General features: G+C 41.7%; 1 protein-coding gene across 2 annotated transcripts in view; it reads right to left on the bottom strand.

The window, feature by feature from the left end:
• LOC147032753 (differentially expressed in FDCP 6-like) overlaps positions 1–20,085 on the bottom strand; it is a 213,829-nt gene that overhangs the window by 138,337 nt on the left and 55,407 nt on the right. For both annotated transcript variants that reach the window (XM_085870623.1, XM_085870624.1), the window contains exons 5-8: positions 17,295–17,513; positions 16,936–17,082; positions 16,612–16,720; positions 16,341–16,522 (exon numbers count right to left, since the gene is read on the bottom strand). In XM_085870623.1, coding sequence (XP_085726749.1) covers positions 16,341–16,522; positions 16,612–16,720; positions 16,936–17,082; positions 17,295–17,513 — 657 coding nt within the window. The remainder of the gene's footprint in view (positions 1–16,340; positions 16,523–16,611; positions 16,721–16,935; positions 17,083–17,294; positions 17,514–20,085) is intronic.

Below are 20,085 nucleotides of genomic sequence, written 5' to 3'. Positions count from 1 at the left end.
TAAGTATTTGTAGCTTTTTTTTTTAGAAGCTTTGTGAGCCATTTTAGGGAACAACCCCAGTTGTGCATACACGATAGATGTTCACATGCCCCAAAGATCGCTATTTCTAGTAGTTTATGTGCACACTCACCAAACAATCTGGGGTGGATCACGTCATTTTGCAAGTCCCGTATTATTGAGAAAAAAACAAACTATCAATTATTGAAAATAAACGACGGTAAATGTTAATACAGTACAACAATCGAGATTTGTACAGATGCGACACTGCATAAGTTCATTACAATCATATGTGTTTTGTATACAAAGCCTCAAACCACCCCCTGGACTTTTCTGGACCGCTATGTGATTCGTAACAAAAACTGTCAACAAAGTAATTACATTGACAAAAATAAATAAATTTTGCACTCAAGAAAAAAATTGAGATATTGATCGCATCCAAATGCACACACGATCCAACAGAAATCAGATTCATAATCTTTGATATTGTAGCCTCATTAGATCCCACGAACCATGACCTTTATTTAAAGATCTTATGAGCTATAACACATCAATTTTAAATTGTAACGATGTACACAATAAGTCTTTTCGAACAAAACCAAAATGGGACCCAACAAGAAGTGTGGAGCATTTATGGAGTGGAAAGTTGTTTAAAAAAAAATCAGTAACCACAGAACTTTCAGATAACAAGTTCATAAAATAGATAGGACTACATGAATTTCCTTTGACTTACAATCAACGGGACTTGCGGCTCACAGATATAATGGAGGGCTCAACGAATGAGATATTCACATAGTTCAAGGAATGCAAACTTTTTCCCCTTTTTTAATATATATCTATATTTCCTGAAAAATACATTTTACTTTTTGGGACTGTTGTAGATTATCTCTTTCTTCCAACTTTTAAAACTACCCTTCGAATACCAACCTGAGAATAATCTTGTTTCTCACTCACCTCAACAGGAAGTGTGGATTTTTTTTCCCTACATTTTATCTTTCCAAAGTTTAAATGTTCCACCATGGTTAAACAGGTGCATGGAAACATGATAAATACTATCAACTCTACATCTGTTGTGACCACAAATTTATGCAACTCAAACTAGAACGGCCACTCGGTAGAGCGCATGCCTCCGCCAAGCTGATTAGTCTACGTTTTGTATCCCACCGATAGGCCGGATCTGGATTCAGAAATGAACTAAAATTTGATCGGCTTGTTCTTGTCACCTAACTAACTCATCCACCAAGATTTGTCCGAATCTGTTCACAACTTTTTGAGATATCATGCTATATTTTAACCCTGTCACTCAATGGTGAAAAATCACTTTTAAAATTATTGGATCCAGATCCGGAGTTGGATCTTCACCAAAATCGAATGATTTCGTCGGTGTCATATATCAAAGCTCTCCACCAGATTTCGTCTGAATCCGTCCAGAGATATCCTCCTCACAACCAAACAGAAAGACAGATAGACAGATAGACAGGAGTGAAAACAACCTCCATCCACCTTCGGTGGCGAGGGTAACAATAGTCCAGGTCTGCACTTGAATCATAACGATAATAACAATGGAGGCACGAAGATTTGAAATACCTTTTGAAAGTTGATGGAACCATTATTTTGCATAATTATAAATCCCGACATGCAAAACGGGCTGGCAGGTTGGCCAAGAGATACGCACACTCACCTCTAAGCTGTCTAACCTGGGTTTGAATCCCGACCCGGCTATAAACTGTCGTCCCGGTGTTTCACAGGCAGGGTGATTCATCAATATGTGCCTTCCCTCGGATGGACGTTAAATTGAGCAGTTAGTTGGTAGATGTGAAAGATTCCACGTTGTCCTTCGTTAAGAGTATGTGAGCTATCGACGGTACCCTGAACAAATTACAACTATTGCTGGGAAGACACTGGCAAACCATCCAATATAACTCTTGCCAAGAAAGTGCTTCGGCGGCACCAACACTCTGGAGCACAGAGTATGGCACATCAGATTGGACATGCAAAAATATTGAAATGACTGATAAGTCACCATTATGAGTCAAGGTATATTGTCAGACAGGAATTCAATTACAAATTTGTCCCACTGTCTGTGTACGTCACTCCTGAGCCCGACTTTGCTGCTGATGCAGTGTCATGCAGTACAATACATTATTGAAAAAAAATACTGCTGTGAAAAATAGATGCAATATTTTTCACAACAGTATTTATATATTGCAATAACTACTAGCATTACAATAACATGGCGATCACATATGACTTGACCATTAAGGGTGAACAATGAGAGCAAAGCATTGTGACTGGACACTGTGCTCAAATAAACACAGGACCACCTGTCCTGATGCTCACCTGGATCAGGAGCAAGTCACTCAAAGCCCCTGCAGACCTCCTTAGACCCTGAATTGTTTGATGCTATAAACAAACTTAGGTACGTCACAGGTGGTTAAAGTTGTGGCCAAGTTTCATTGAAATTGTGTGTGTAGTTCGGAGAGGAGAGCAAATGCCTATTTTTGGGGATAAAAAACCCTCCTGTAGACCCGCTTGATGAGCGCAAATTTTTTGATGTGGTCGATACACTTTGGTACATCACTGGTGATGAAAGTTATGGTCAAGTTTCATCAAAATCATGTGTGCGGTTTCAGAGAAACAAAGAAAACCAACACAGGTGGAGGCCATTCAGCCCATCATGCCTGCACGAACACCACACAAACTCATCGACACGAGTTCAAAGGAAGAAAATGCAAAAAAATGTTTTCAATTAATGATTTTTTTTTTTTTAGAGTTTTTAGAGTTTTTTTTTTTTTTGAGTTTTTGTAGTTCTTGTATTTATTTGTTTATTTATTTATTTATTTACCTTTTCTTCCCCTCAGGGTAGGGAGCATTAGTTGGTTAAAACACACATCAACAACATAACACCCCTTGACAAGAATCCACCAACAGCACTCCGTACACATGTACACAATCACCCATCAATGCTCAAACTACCTAAAAGTCCGATCAACATCCCCCTACCCCTCTCTCTCCAGAACTTCCAGGTACCGATCTAATTCTAATTTAAACTTCTCCACTGTTTCTGCTGCCCCTACCTTTCCAGGAAGACCATTCCATGCATCAACTACTCTCTGAGTAAAAGTCCCCTGCCTTACTACCATCTTAACTCTCCTCTTCTTTACTCTCAAGCTATGGCCCTTGGTTCTATCACTGTCTACTCTGTTGAATAATTCATCTGCACTTATTTTATCTACACCTGTCATTATCTTAAAATCTCCATCATATGTCCTCGTAACCGCCTTAAGCCTGGTGTTGGATTAGTGGTTAGGGTGGGGGCGTGGGATCCCAGGGTCCTGAGTTAACACCAGGGGGTTGACTCAGCCTGTCATCCTTCCGAGGTTGGCGGAGTGAGTACCAGTGTACTGGTCCCGTGTATGCCCCGGTTAGAATAGGTGTACCATATCCCTGTGTGTCGTAAGAGGTGACCAGGGTTGGCGTCAGGAAGGGCATCCAGCCATAAGAACATTGCCTCAAGAAAAAGCCAAACCCCTGCACGGCAGGGAAAAATGGCTGTAAAAACGGTCATTTTTTTTTTTAATCGCCTTTTTCCAGTGTATAAAGCCGTCTCCTTCAGCCGCTTCTCAAAGCTGAGTCTCACTAGGCCCGGAATCAATCTAATAACCCTGCACTGAACCCTCTCTATGGCATCTATGTCCTTCGGTAACTGTGATGACCAGAACTGCACACAATATTCTAGATGTGGCCCTCACTGAATTCCTGTAAAATGTGAACACCACCTCTTTTGATTTATAAATGATCCCCCTCTGAATACAACCTAAAACACGACTTGCTTTACCTATAGCTGCCTGGCACTGTGCTGCCTGCTCACCTCCGATATCGATTACCACCCCCAGATCCTTCTCCTGTGTGACACACTCCAAAATTACCCCTTACATCCTGTAATCTCTCTTTTCATTATTCCTTCCCATCCCCAACACCTTACACTTGCTCAGGTTAAATTACATCTGCCAATCTTCGATCCAATCTATGCAAGTTATCAATACTTTCCTGAATCTGATCACCACCCCCCTCTGCTATCCACCTTACCTCCAAGCTTTGTGTCATCTGTAAATTTGGAAAGCTTACTCTTCATCCCACTATCCAAATCGTTGATGTAAATAATAAATAGTAATTGCCCGAGTACTGATCCCTGAGGTACCCCGCTACTTACATCCTCCTAGCAAGACATCCTCCCACTCACAGCCACTCTTTGCTTCCTATCACTAAGCCAGTTTGCAATCCAATTAGCTACCTGACCAGCCACTCCTCAAACTCTCACTTTGGCTAACAACCTCTGATGTGGAACCTTATCAAATGCCTTCTTAAATGTCAAGATATACTATGTCGACTGCCTTTCCCTCATCCACCCAATCAGATACTGGAAGAGAGCAAATACCCATTTTGGGGGGTTGAAGTGTTTACAGACAGACAAACTGACTGACTGACTAACTAATTGACTCACTTGCAGACATTGCTTGATTGCATCAGCTCACTGGAACTACGTTCCAGGTGGGCAAATAATAGTAGTAATCTACATACATTGTATACTAGTAAATACAACCCGTCACTTCGCTGTTAGGAACATTAAGAAAGGGGTGGAGAGGGAGAGAATGGGAGAGACAGGGACTGAGAGAGACAGGGACTGAGAGTGGTGGGAGAGAGGGAGTGGGAAGGGTGGTAGAGAAGAAGGGGAGGAGGTGGAGGGGATAAGGAGGGAGTGAGGGGAGAGGAGGAGGAGGAGTTAAAGATGTCAGAGGGGTGTGTGTATGAGAGAGAGAGAGAGAGAGAGAGAGAGAGAGAGAGAGAGAGAGAGAGAGAGAGAGAGAGAGAGAGAGAGAGAGAGAGAGAGAGAGAGGTGTGGGTGAGGGAGAGAGGTGGGTGAGGGGAGAGACAGAGGAGGGTGAGTAAGGAGGGGAGCTAAGAAAGAGTGGAGAGAAAGGAAAGGGGAGGGAGGGGGAGAACGATGCCTCACTACACGTCACTATACACTGCGAGGAGCAGGAAGGGGGTTGAGGAAAGGGAGGTGGAGAGGGAGACAGAGACGGAGAGAGAAAGTTGAGGGGAGCAGGGGGAATCAGTAAAGAGAATGATATGTTATGCCTAATGACGACATGCACACGCACCAACGCACGCGCACACACACACACGCACGCACGCACGCACGCACGCACGCACGCACGCACGCACGCACGCACGCACGCACACACACACACACACACACACACACACACACACACACACACACACACACACACACACACACACACACACACGCACGCACACACACACACACACCTTTTTAAGTCGATGTGTTCAGATTGACAGTAATGGGTACTTTTGCTGTGCATCACCACGGCTTTTTTGTTGTTCTATATATCTTCTTCTTTTCAATTTGACATAATAATCTTTCATTCCTCTTTTTTTCAATTCTTTTTTTCCTTTTTTTAATCTATATTATCTTTCTATATAATAGCTACAAAAGAATGTGCCAACTTTGCTTTTCCAGGTCTTCACACCCTCAGTGTCCTGAGTAACAGTGTACAATGTCATACTGAGCTTGAATAATGTATTGTATAATCTTATTAAAACCTGATATATTCAAAATCTGATTCCATATTTGACGATCAGAACTCATGACCTAAATAATGGTCGAAATCTGCAGTGAAATCAGAAAAAAAATTGGGAAAGAGTGATTAATATACCAATTATTAATTTTTTTTAAATAATAGGTTTTGCGGAACAGGAGCTAAAATGGCTCCAAAAAAAAATTTTTTTCCCCCACTCTTTTAAAGGTAACCCTTGTATGCCGGATTTTAGGTTACACCACCCAGGGACACCTGTCGCGATCTCTTTGAATTGGGATTCCACTTTTTGAGAGGAAAAATCCCCCCCCCCCACGTCGGATGTGGGATGTTGTCCCATGTTGTAAACAACTCTTCGATTTTCCCGTCGCCCACATCGCTAAGACCTCCAACTCCTTATTCTTCTTGAAAGTTGTGTTTTCACCACTGTGTCTGTGTCTGTTTGTCTGTCTGTTTGTTTGTAAACAAGATATCTCAAAAAGTTGTGTTTTCACCACTGTGTCTATCTGTCTGTTTGTTTGTAAACAAGATATCTCAAAGTTGTGTTTTCACCACTGTGTCTGTCTGTTTGTTTGTAAACAACATATCTCAAAAGTTGTGTTTTCACCACTGTGTCTGTCTGTTTGTTTGTAAACAAGATATCTCAAAGTTGTGTTTTCACCACTGTGTCTGTTTGTCTATCTGTTTGTTTATAAACAAGATATCTCAAAGTTGTGTTTTCACCACTGTGTCTATCTGTTTGTTTGTAATCAAGATATCTCAAAGTTGTGTTTTCACCACTGTGTCTGTTTGTCTATCTGTTTGTTTATAAACAAGATATCTCAAAGTTGTGTTTTCACCACTGTGTCTATCTGTTTGTTTGTAATCAAGATATCTCAAAGTTGTGTTTTCACCACTGTGTTTGTGTCTGTTTGTTTGTAAACAAGATATCTCAAAAAGTTTGCATGGATTCGGACGAAACTTGGTGGGCAGGTTGGGTATGTAGCAAGGAATAATTGCTACGATTTTGGTGAATATTTGAATCCGGATCCTAGAATTTTTAGTAATTTTTCACCATTGAGTGACGGGGCTAAAACGATATAAAGCACGATATCTGAAAAAGTTATGGACAGTTTCGGCCGGAACTTGGTTCGGTGACAAGATCATGCCAAATAGATTTTAGCTCAAGTCCGAATCCAGATCCAGTCTATCAGTGGAATATAAAACATAAAGTAATCAGCCTGGCAGAGGTATGTGCTTTACTGAGTGCCCTTCTGGTTTTCTTTTATCCTTCTTTCTGTTTTGTTATTATTATTATAATAATATATGCTAAGGATGAGCTTGGTATGGCTTAGCGGTTAAGGCGGTGGCTTGGGATCATTGAGGTCCTGAGTTCAATAACGCTGGCTGCTGAGTTCGCATCAGGGGGGTTGACTCAACCTGTCATCCTTCTGAAGGTCAGCGAACTGAGCACCAGTATATTGGTAATTATCCCTGCAGGGTTGAAGGCGACGAAAGAGTTGGCGGCAGGAAGGGCATCTGGCTGGAAACACATTGCCACAAGAAAGGGTACCATGATTGGAGCCCGTAAAAAGCTGACCCCTGCTCAGGGATTAAGGCTTTCAAATGGTGTGATGATGATGATGATAATAATATATGCTAAGGCATCAAAGGGGGTCAATCCTTATGGAGCAAAATGCTTACCATCCGATTGCCCCCACCCCCCACTGATCCCCAAGTTGGATGCGGGATGTTGTCCCATGGTGAGAACCACTCCTCGATTTTCCCACCACCGTCATCCTCAGCGTCCACATTGCTAAGAACACCGACTTTGCTTCTCCGGGGGAGGAAGTGTGACTGCGCTCACATTACCCACGCTGGGCCGGTTGTTCACATCACACAATCTTCACACCCTGTTCGTGTGCTGAGCAACAGTGCACAATGTGGTAGTGAACTTTGCTTCTCCAGGGAGGGTGTCTGATCTTCTATTCCCCCTCTTTCTCTATAATGATATGCTCAGGCTTTTCTGTTGTGGTAATTATTTTTTCAATCAGAGAAGAAAAAAAAGAATGAATCCCAATGATGTATGAGCAACAGACCGCTGCCTCAATTACCAACATTTTTTTTTTCTTTCCTATTCAGAAATATATAACCTCCCATTTTTGATGAGGCCATTCAGCCCATCAAAGCCTGCACTATTATTACTGTACCAACCTATGGTCACTTGTCCATACACTATCCTTTTTAAATACTGAGCATCAGGCAAGGAAACAGTACGTACCATTTTTAGTCTTTAGTATGACTCGGTCGGGGTTTGAATTGCCAACCTCCCAGACTCAGAGCCAGATTCTCTATCGATTAAGCCACTGAGGCTGATGCCATTATGCCACATATATATATATATATACATATATATATATATATATATATATATATATATATACATATACATATATATATATATATATATATATATATATATATATATATATATATATATCCCTGTGTCGTAAGAGGCGACTCAGGGTTGCGTCAGGAAGGGCATCCGGCGTGAAACATGTGCCAACACTATGCGGATCATATGGATGATCCGCTGTGGCGAATTTCTAAAGGGAGCAGCCGAAAGAAGAAGAAGAAGATATATATATATATACATATATATATATATAGATACATATATATATATATATATATATATATATATATATATATACATATACATATACATATATATATATACATATATACATATACATATATATATACATATACATATACATATACATATATATATATATATATATATATATATATATATATACACATATATATACATATACAGTGGGACCCGCTTAATAGAATCACTTTGGGCCGGACAAATTTGATTCTAATAAGCGGGTGATTCTAATATCCGAGTTCACCAGAGCTGTGGAGTATCAAGCAGATCAAATGTCGAGTACACATACGGAGACAAATACTCAGCATTTAGTTTGATTTATATGACACACTTGCTCAAAACAATGTAACTTACTACTGAAAATAAAACAATTACACGTACAGTACATATGTACTTTTCAAAGCAAAACAACATAGCTTTGTCGATGAGCCTACTCTGTAATGAAAAAAATTGTCGATTGTTGCCTGCTTTAACGAGTCTGTGGCAATGACGGTGACCTCCTTGTCAAGTTTGCGCAGGAAGGCCATGTCACTGAACCCATGTGATAGCAAACCAAGCCTGATCGTCTTAGCTGCAGACATCATTTCCTTGATGGTCGGGACAGAGATCTCCTCTTCCTCCTCTTCCTCCACTTTAGTGTCGGCGTCATAGTCTGCGTCAGTAGCAATTCCCATTTCGCGTTGGACTGCCGAAACGATGGCTTCGTCTGTGACATCATCGTCTGTGGTTTGGAGAGTGGTGTCCATGTTGACGAAGTCCTGCCATTGGTCGGGATCCATTTGAAGAGGGTTGGCTAACTCGTCGTCGTCATTGCTCTCGACCCTTTCGCCTTCGCTTGCCGCTCCGATGAAAATTCCTCCTTTGCGCCAGCAGTTCACTATGCCGGTAGTCTTCACATCATTCCATACTGCGTCTGTAAACAGCATAGCGTCGAGGATCGTTATCTTTTTCGCCAAGTCACTCACTGTCATTGCTCCATCCTCGTTGTCAATCTCAGTGAGCACTTTTCGTAGCATGGCACGGCGGTAATGAGCTTTGAATGAACGGATAATTCCCTGATCTAACGGTTGAAGAACAGAGGTTGTGTTCGGCGGGAGAAATGCCACAGTAATGTTCGACAGTTGAAGTGATTGGGGATGTGCCGGACAGTTGTCGATGAGAAACAACGCTTTCTGGTCATGACGCCGAAGCTCGCGATTCCACTCATCGAGCAATTCAGTGAAGAGGAAACCTGTCATCCATGCGGAGGAATTGGCTCTGTAGCGAACTGGAATTGTTTTGAGGCCTTTGAAACACCGTGGATTCTTGCTTTTACCAATACCGAAAGGAGGACGCTTAGCACCAGTCATCGAGCAGCAAAAAAGCACCGTGATTCTTTCCTTTGGCTTTTTCCCACCGCAGTGCTGATCTCCCTTGAAGAGGAACGTTCCGTCTGGTAAGGCCTGAAAATACAACCCGGTTTCGTCAGCATTCCAGATCTCATCAGCCATGAAGCCTTCTACGAGATCCGGAAACACGTGCTCCAGCCATTGTTGTTTCCCTCCTACGTCAGCCGCCGCTGCCTCTCCGTGAAGTTTCTTGTGGACGATTCCATGTCTTTTCTTGAACCGGTCAATCCAGCCGTTTGTCGCACTGAACTTCTTGTTGTTGAACTTTTCCGCGAACTGAGCCGCTTTCTCCCGCATCAGAGGTCCAGAAAGCGGTGCTTCCTTTTCTCTAGAAGTTTGAATCCACTTGACCATTGCTGATTCGACATCGGGTGCGTTGCCGCTTCGCTTGCGTTTCTGAGAAGAAGACGAATCCACTTTACCTTTCAGAATGGCCTCTCGATTTTTCAGAATCTTGCATAGGATCGGCTGGTTAATTTCCAACTTGTCTGCAGCTTCTCGTTGGCTCATTCTGAGCAAAGCGTCATAGTCCCTCAGGATTTGTGCTTTATCAATGTTTGAACGATCCGTCCGCTTTCGTTTTCTGTCCATCGTGGAAATGACGACACGCCTAGTGCTTAGACTGCAGCTGTCAGCCGTCTGCCTATCTGTACAATGACTACCGAAATCACTGTAGTGGCATAGCGTTATTTTTAGCGTGACGTCAGCCGCTTGGTGGCAAAAGTTGGAACTGTGCGGCCAGTAGGCGCTGAACTGTCGAAGTGGATGGCCAGCAGCTGATTCTATTAAGCGGGTTGTTGATTCTAATAAACGGGAAAAATTGTGTACATTTAGATACAATGGAATCGGTCTCAACGATTTTGATTCTATAATACGGGTGATTCTATTAACCGTGATTCTATTAACCGTGATTCTTTTAAGCGGGTCCCACTGTATATAGATACATATACATATATACATATACATATATATACATATACATATATACATATACATATATACATATACATATATACATATACATATATATACATATACATATATATATATATATATATAGATACATATACATATATATATATATATATATATATATATATATATATATATATATATATATATATACATAGATACATAGATACATATATATATATATATATATATATATATATATATATATATATATATATATATATATATATATATATATACATAGATACATATATATATATATATATATATATAGATATATATATATATATATATATATAGATACATATACCTATACATACATATATAGACACATATATATATAGATACACATATATATATATATATATATATTTTTTTTTTCAAATATATACAAATTTACTTATGTTAAAATATTTATATATATATATATATATATATATATATATATATATATATATATTTTCAAATATATACAAATTTACTTATATATGTTAAAATATTTATATATATATATATATATATACATACATACATACATATATGGACAGCATTGCTAATTGAGGTGTCAATACCCAGTCACTTTGGCCTCAATAATGTAGAAATTCAAAACAATCATCAAGTACCAGCATCTAAAAAGAGAAGTCAAGTGAACCCGAATGCTGAGGAGTGCAGGCCTTGTGCCAGTGATTGTTGGAGTAACTGGTGTAATCAAACAGAACCTCACTAAAATCCTGATATTAATATGGAGAAATATTTAAATAAATGAAACAACAATCGAAAGCACAGTGACAATTGTGAAAAGAGCCATTGGAAAAAAAGATACGAGATAATAACTTGTTGAATCGTCAAAACATCACAACTTGATCCGACAAACATGATTAGAGTAAAAAGGAGCAAACTTTGGGCCCTCCAAGGAGCCCACCTTTTGGCACCTGCAAAGGGAGACGACAACCAACATGAGAAACACACAGAAATCTCAAGTTCGCTTACACCTCATATCTTGTGTGTTTGTATTTGTTTAAATTGTTCCTCATTTGGTCCTTAATTAATGTCTCCAACACCTTCCCCACAAATGAAGTCAAACTAACATCTCTATAGTTTCCCAATTCTTCTCTGTGATCCTTTCATAAATAGTGGTGTTACATTTGCTACTCTCCAATCCACTGGTACCTGTCCTGACTCCAGGGAACTATTGAAAATATCTGTTAACATCTCGCTCACCTGTACAGCCACCTCTCTCAATACTATCGGTTGCATATTATCTGGACCCGGAACCTTATCTACTCTAAGATTACCGAGCTGTTCCTTTACTTCCTCCACTCCAACCTGGATCTTCTGTAAAAGCCCTTCCTCACCTCCTCGATATATACTCTCAGCTATTGGCAATTCTCCTGACTGTTCTTGTGTAGAAGTTGAAGAAAAATACCTGTTTAATAAGCCTGCCATCTCACTTTCATCATTAACCATTCTCCCAGTGCTATTCCTCAATGGGCCCACACTGGTCCTCACCTGTTCTTTTCACCTAATATACTTAAAGAAAGCCTTGCTATTATATTTAACATTCTTAGCCATGTCCTTCTCATCCTCTCTTTTGGCATGTTGAGTTATTTTCTTAACTTGCCTCTTTACTCCGATAGTGATATAAATCTAACTCCAGTCCTGTTATTTTTAACCTAATAAATGCCTTCTGCTTCTCCTTAATAGCGTTCCTTATCTCACCACTCAACCACCCTGGTCTCTTTCTACTTCTAGTTTTACACTTCATTGGAATGTACTTACTCTGCACTCTACACATTTGGTCTTTAAAGGTTTCCCATCTTTCTGATGCTGATTGTCCTGTTGTTGGAGTCTCCCAATCTACATCACCCAATTCTCTCCTCATACCCTCAATGTTTGCCTTCCTAAGATCCAAAATAGCCTTACCCTACGATCCTGAACTCTAACCCTCAACAGAATCTTTGCACACACAATGTTATGGTCACTTGCTCCGAAATGCTCCCCGACCTCCACCTCCTCCACCATATTGGGATCGTTCCTTAAAAGGTCTCACACTGCACTCCCCCTCGTGGGCTTATCTACAAAACTGGGTTAAAAAGCAATCCTCAACTAAAACTAGGAAATCCTCATCCGCTCTGCCCTTTCCCTGTTCCTAGACCCAATCTATCCCTGACAAGTTAAAATCCTCCATAATTAATACTCTTCCCTTACCACATGCCCTTTTGAATTCTTCATGTACTCCTTCCTCCTCTTCCTTCCCACCTGGAGCCTTATTAAAGCATCTTCCCAATATCTTAGTGTTTTTACAATCTCTAATCTCTACCCACACAGAATCCTCAACATTTATTCCTACCTTAATGTCACCCCTTTCTCTTGATACAATGCCATCCTTTAACCAGATTGCTACTCCTCCTCCTATTCTCTCCTTCCTATCACACCAATACACCTTGTACCCTTCTCATCCTGTCCTCCAGTCACTCTCCTCCTGAAACCATGTCTCACTGACTACAACTATATCGTACTCCTCGCTATATACTTTGGCTTCAAGCTCTTCCATCGGATTATTAAAAATTCTGGCATTGGTATAGAATATATTTAACTTTTCCCTTCCTGAAATTATATTTTCCTGCCTGGCATTACTCATCACAATTACATTATCAGTTCCTTCCTTAATAGCTTCTCCAATCTCCGCTGACCTAAAAAAAACCCCTAAATTCCTTCCTCAATTCCCACTGCAAACCTTGCTGTCCCTTTTCTATTTAACTTACGGCCATCATTTGGGAAACACTCCCTTTGTCCCCTAAATGATTCCCACTGCTTCCTAAATGTAAAACCTTCCTCTCTCCCCCATTCTTCCAGCCATTGGTTGACATCTATTGCTCTGCTCATAATTTCTATATCGTTTCCTAATCCTGGTAGAATCCCAGAAAACATGACATCACAACCCTTTGCTTTCAGCCACTTACTCAATATCCTGTATCTATTTTACAAAACCTCTGAGTAAACGTTCCCTACATCATTCACACCGAGGTGCACCACAACAAACTTCTTCCTGCCGTGACCCGATACAATATTGTTTACCCTTCCTTCAATGTCCCTAACTCCTGCTCCTTTAAAACTGCACAGAATTCTATGTCTACAATCCTTCCTACAGAATGAAGAATCTACATATTTCATTGTCTCATCTCCCACAAAAACTGTCTCTCATACCTCATGTCTACCAATTTCTATTTTGGCACCTCCACCACTGCCTGCACTGCTGCACCTCCACCACTGCCTGCACATGCTGCACCTCCACCACTGCCTGCACCTGCTGCACCTCCACCACTGCCTGCACCCACTGCACCTCCACCACTGCCTGCACCCACTGCACCTCCACCACTGCCTGCACCCACTGCACCTATGCCACTGCCTGCACATTCTGCACCCACTGCACATCAGCCACTGCCTGCACCCTCTGCATATCCACCAATGCCTGCACACTCTGCACCTCCACCACTGCCTGCACATTCTGCACCCCTCCACTGCCTGCACCTGCTGCACCCCCACCACTGTCTGCACCTCCACAACTGACTGCACCCCCGCCACTGCCTGCACCCCCCCCACCCACACTGGCTGCACCCGCTGCACCTGCTTTTAAATAAATGTGATTAAATGCACATTTTAAATGCACATCATGCACATTAAATAAATGTGATTCAAATTAACGGTAGTCAGCATGGGTTTACCAAAGGTCGTTCCTATTTAACAAATATTTTAGAGTTCGATGAAGCAGTGTCTGATTGGGTGGATGAGGGAAAGGCAGTGGACATCGTATATCTAGACTTTAAGAAGGCATTTGATAACATACCACATCGGAGGTTGTTAGTCAAAGTGAGAGTTTGAGGAGTAGCTGGTCAGGTAGCTGGTCAGGTAGCTGATTGGATTGCAAACTGGCTTAGTGGTAGGAAGCAAAGAGTGGCTGTGAGTGGGAGGATGTCTCGCTGGGAGGATGTACTCTAAGTAGCGGGGTCCCTCAGGGATCAGTACTCAGATCATTACTATTCATTATTTACATCAACGATTTGGATAGTGGGGGTAAAGAGTAAGCTTTCCAAATTTACAGACGACACAAAGCTTGGAGGTAAGGTCGATCACAGAGGGGGTGGTGATCAGATTCAGAAAAGTATTGATACTTGCATTGATTGGGCAGAACATTGGCAGATGGAATTTAACCTGAGAAAGTGTAAGGTGTTCAGGATGGGAAAGAATAATGAAAATAGAGATTACATGATGCAAGGGGTAATTTTGGAGTGTGTTACACAGGAGAAGGATCTGGGGTTGGTAAGAGATATGGGAGGCAAGCAGGCAGCACAATGCCAGGCAGCTATAGGTAAAGCAAATAGTGTTTCAGGCTGTATGAGGAGGGGGGGGGGTAATTTATAAATCAAAAGAGGTGGTGTTAACATTGTACAGGAATTTAGTGAGGGCCACATCTAGAATATTGTGTACAGTTCTGGTCATCACAGTTACCGAAGGACATAGATGCCATAGAGAGGGTTCAGCGCAGGGCCACTCGATTGATTCTGGGCCAAGCTCGACTCAGCTATGAGGAGCAGCTGAAGGATATAGGGCTTTATTCACGAGAAAGGAGGCGGTTGTGAGGAGATATGATAGAGATGTTTAAGATAATGAAAGGAGTAGATAAAATAAGTGCAGATGAATTATTCATCAGAGTGGACAGTGATAGGACCAGGGGCCGTAGCTTGATAGTAAAGAAGGGGAGAGTTAAGACTGGAACAAGGCAGGGGACTTTTACTCAGAGAGTAGTTAATGTATGGAATGGTCTCCCTGGAAAGGTAGAGGCAACAGAAAAAGTAGATAAGTTGAAATTGGAATTCGATAGGTACCTGGATGTTATGGAGATCGAGGGCTATGGGATGTTGATCGGACTTTTAGGTAGTTTGAGCATTGATCGGTGATTGTGTGCACATGTACGGAGTGCTGTTGGCGGGGGTCTTGTCAAGGGGGGTTGTGTGGTTGATTTTGTGTGCTTATAACCAAGCCCATGCCCCTACCTGAGGGGAAGAAAAGGAAAAAAAAAATTACAAAATCTACAAAAACTACAAAAACGAAACATTTTTTTGCATTTTCTTCTTTGGATCTTATGTGGATGGATTAGTGTGGTGTTCACGCAGGCACGATGGGCTGAATGGCCTCCACCTGTGTTGGATTTCCTTGTTTCCTTGTTTATTCGTGTATTGTGGTTGCAATGTGTACTATCTACAGAATACACTCGGGCAAGTAACCTGCTCTGCTTTCATAACATGGGACAGCCTTATGACACATACTATCAAGAACAGGAGGGGCACCATAATGTGAACACCACCACTTTCAAGTCCAATCTCAAATCATAAAACATCTTTACCTGGACATATATTTAGCTGCACCCTCATCTTCAAAAGTGAAAGGACCACCTACTAGTAGAGCTGCCAAGTTGGTAAAACTCAGGTCTGTATGACATTTTAATCACCGAGTGGTCGACATCTTGGACTGTGCAACATACATCAGTAACTACAGTGGTTGCAGCACTTTAAAATATAAAAGGTCCACCATATTCTCAAGGCAACTTGGGATGAGCAGGAAATGCCGTTTTTAAGCTGCTGTCACTATATTTACAAGCAAGCAAAAACATTTATCTTTCACTTCACTTTCGTCCTCTCTTACCTTTTGCAGCCTATTGACCTCCATCTGCCTGTTTGTCTCATTTGCCTGCAATGCTTGGTCCATCCAGGCAAGTTCCTGTAGTCGGGTCTGCTCGCGTTGGCGTTCGATGCGTCGTTCTGCCCGGGATTCCCAGGCCTGTGATCGTCTGCCTTGCTGCTGGAATCGCACGACAGTCTGTATCGCTGAAATAGCAGATACTCATCAGACTATGAACTTTGTCGTCTTCATCATGACAGTAAAAATAAATCTCAGATGTTGGACAAAAGCTCACCTGCAACCCATTCTTGACGCCTCCTCACATCCTCAGCACCCAGCTCCAGAGTTTTCTCAGGACAATGGAGAGCAAAGAAACAGCGGCGGCCTTCACGATCTGGCAGGAGCTGAGCCAATAACATACAGAAAGTTATATTGGTGTTCTAAGCATCAAACCATGATATTACTAACAACAATGAATGGCTCAAAATTTGCGAATGCAACTGGTTCTGGTAGAATCAGAAAATACTACTTTTCCAGCACAGTAGCCTGAAGATCTTATTCACCCTGCATGGAACAGAAAGTCTTATTAGCCCTGCATTGCACTGGAGAACCATATTACCTCAATGCTTCCACCTTTATGAAGTGGGATCTCTTCACGGTGCTCCTTGATGTCTGCGTTTGCATAGTAGAAGAGAGAATTCCGCCTAAGCACGAACCACAGTTCTGTGCAAACTTTTAGTCGGCTACTCCGCTTCCACAAGCAACCCTGAATTAAAAAAAAAACAATATTAATGCTATTTCACAACCATTATTGCTCATAGTAATGGGAATAGTATAGATCCACATTATGATGAAGTGCATACCCATTAACAATTATCTCAGCAACACCGCAATGTTTCAAAACACGTAATAATGAAAAATACAGAAAAAAATGCTCATAATCTGTGGTGTAAAGGGCTTGATAGTACAGGAGGAAACCTTTTTTATGACTTCAAGAACCAGCTCCTGGTAAATGTCATCTATTGCCATCGTAAGTGAGGCCTTGTCCACATCCGACTGAAGCAAGATGGAGGATGCAAATGACAAAAATTGCCATGCAGACAGGCCTTCTTGTCCCTCCACCATTTGAGTCTTCAAACTCTCTGGTTTCCAGCGTAGGGCAAGTGTGCCACATAACCTGCGAAGTAAGTAGTCCACCTAAAAAAAAAAAAAAAAAGAGGACAGAAAGCATACCTGATAAACAGGTCAGCTACAAACAATTTGAATGTTGAAATATGATCTGGACCAAGAATGAGGAGCTCAGATGTCAAAAAATATTCATATAGAATATGGAGCAGCATCATCTATATATTACTAAAACTCTCATCTTGTGTATACATATATATATATATATGTATGAATGTATGTATATTCCAGAAATATATCCGAAACGGTACACGATAGCACAAAAATTTTAGGGCCTCCTTACTTACCATTCGTCTGCGGTGTGCAGTGTCAAGTCTCGTTCAAATCGGGCAATGAAAAAATTATTAAAAAATCAATTCCCGATTCAGTCAAGTACTCTTTGGGAGAATTTGATCAATGCAAACAACCTCAGTGGTATAGTTTGCTGGAGCTATCTTCCCTCCCCCCCCACCCCCTCGAAAAAATTTTTTCATCAACCGCTGTCACAACGGGAACCCAACAGGTTCACAGGTCGTCTAGTCATACATAAAACTCTTTCAAAGAACGCACGAACTCACTCACTCTCTTGGAAAATATTTAGTACTTTGTCGGTGGGCTAGAAAGCTGACATTTTGTATATTAATGTAATTTGAAGCCAATATTCCAGGAATAATGACAAAAGTCTCTGTAAATGTCTGTCCCACCTGTGTGGCTTTGCTCCTGCTCATGGATGGTCACATGACCAAAGACAATGGCACATCACATGATCGCTCTCCAAAGGAGCTGGTGTTTTTCGGTTTATGGTAGCATGATTCGAGAAGTGTCTGTGGGTTTTTGTCAGTTACGAATGGTGTACGGTGGTAGGGAGTAGTGAACGTTTTTTTAAGTATTACATGTTTAATTAAATATAGTCAGACCTCTGTACATGGTTGAAACTGCAGAGCTTTTGACAAAAAGTTAAGACGATATTTTTCTGGGGGGGGGGGGTCCGGGGCTATGCTCCCCAAGAAAATTTTGAAAAATTGATGTCAAAATATGCAATTTGAGGGTGATCCTGTCCATATTGTAATAAAAAAAAAATGCAAATGAAAATTATATTTGGGGAAGAGCATTTTTTTTTATTTCATCTGAACATTCATCGCTGGAGTCGAGTGTTGGCTTAAGATCTCAGGGTCTTGGGTTTGAGCCCCTCTCCCTCTGTAAAATTAACACCAAGCAGGTTGACTCAGCCGGTCGTCCTTCCGAAGTTAGCAAAATGAGTAACAGGAGGCACTGCATCAGCATTAGCCAGCGATCGGAATCATGAATGCAGAAGTGATGGGAATATGTCTGAAAGGAGTTCAAATGCCACGAGGGAATGTTAAGTTCCCTTATCATTCCCCTCTGGAACCAGGCAGGAATGTTGATGAAGGAATCAAGGAGAAATCAACTCCCGACTCTTCAGACAAACTGAACCAACCCGCGTAAGGCAACGCGAGACGTGCAAGGTGCTACAAAGGTAAAGAAGAGCTCTTTACACACGAGCCACCAGAAGATGCCGATATCAAGGGAAGAATCGTTACCAGCGAAACTCCACGATAAGGCTTGCCCTGTTCAGCACAACACCAAACACAGAAGATCTCTGTAAAGTGGAATGTGTCTGATAAACACAACAAATGGCGGTCGTTTGTGCCCAAAACGCCAGGCAGGCGGATCATTAGCGTGGAGGGAAAAGATGTCCGAGGTGTTCAGAAACCCAATCAATCCTTTATTTCAACAGCGACCGAACAACCCACTCATCCCTCTTCTGGTTGCGCCCGGTTTGGTAAAACTCCCAATCAACCCGAGCTCAAGAATATTTACGTATTATAACATGGAAGGGAAAATGATGCCGCTACAGATCGCAATGGGACGCAAGTTCTCCTCGACCTTTTGTTAGACGACTGAAAAAGAATTCCATGGAAGGATAAATAGTAAGTCCTATCTCGGTGATAATTCGAGCTGTCTTCTTCAGCTATTTTAAATCGCCACGAGGGATGAATGATCGTCACAACCTTCCATTCCGATCAAGGGGTCCGCCTTTTCCCAGCCCCCTTTTACAATTCCCTCCAGCTATTTTAAATCGTCCACAAGGGATGAATGAACGTCACAACCTTCCATTCCGATCAAAGGGTCCGCCTTTTCCCAGCCCCCTTTTACAATTCCCCCCAGCTATTTTAAAATCGCCCACGAGGGATGAATGATCGTCACAACCTTCCATTCCGATCAAGGGATCCACCTTTTCCCAGCCCCCTTTTACAATTCCCTCCAGCTATGTTAAATCGCCCACGAGGGATGAATGATCATCACAACCTTCCATTCAAATGAAGGGGTCCGCCGTTTCCCAGCCCCCTTTTACAATTCCATCCAGCTATGTTAAATCGCCCACAAGGGATGAATGATCGTCACAACCTTCCATTCCGATCAAGGGGTCCACCTTTTCCCAGCCCCCTTTTACAATTCCCTCCAGCTATGTTAAATCGCCCACGAGGGATGAATGAACGTCACAACCTTCCATTCCGATCAAGGGGTCCGCCTTTTCCCAGCCCCCTTTTACAATTCCATCCAGCTATGTTAAATCGCCCAC

This window comes from Eptatretus burgeri, chromosome 2 (assembly GCF_056783735.1).
Source record: "Eptatretus burgeri isolate ZD-2024b chromosome 2, Ebu_testis_v1, whole genome shotgun sequence".
NCBI classification, from domain to species: Eukaryota; Metazoa; Chordata; class Myxini; order Myxiniformes; family Myxinidae; genus Eptatretus; species Eptatretus burgeri.
The sequence above is the reverse complement of the archived record's forward strand: the minus strand, read 5'-3'. Positions and strand labels throughout refer to the sequence as shown.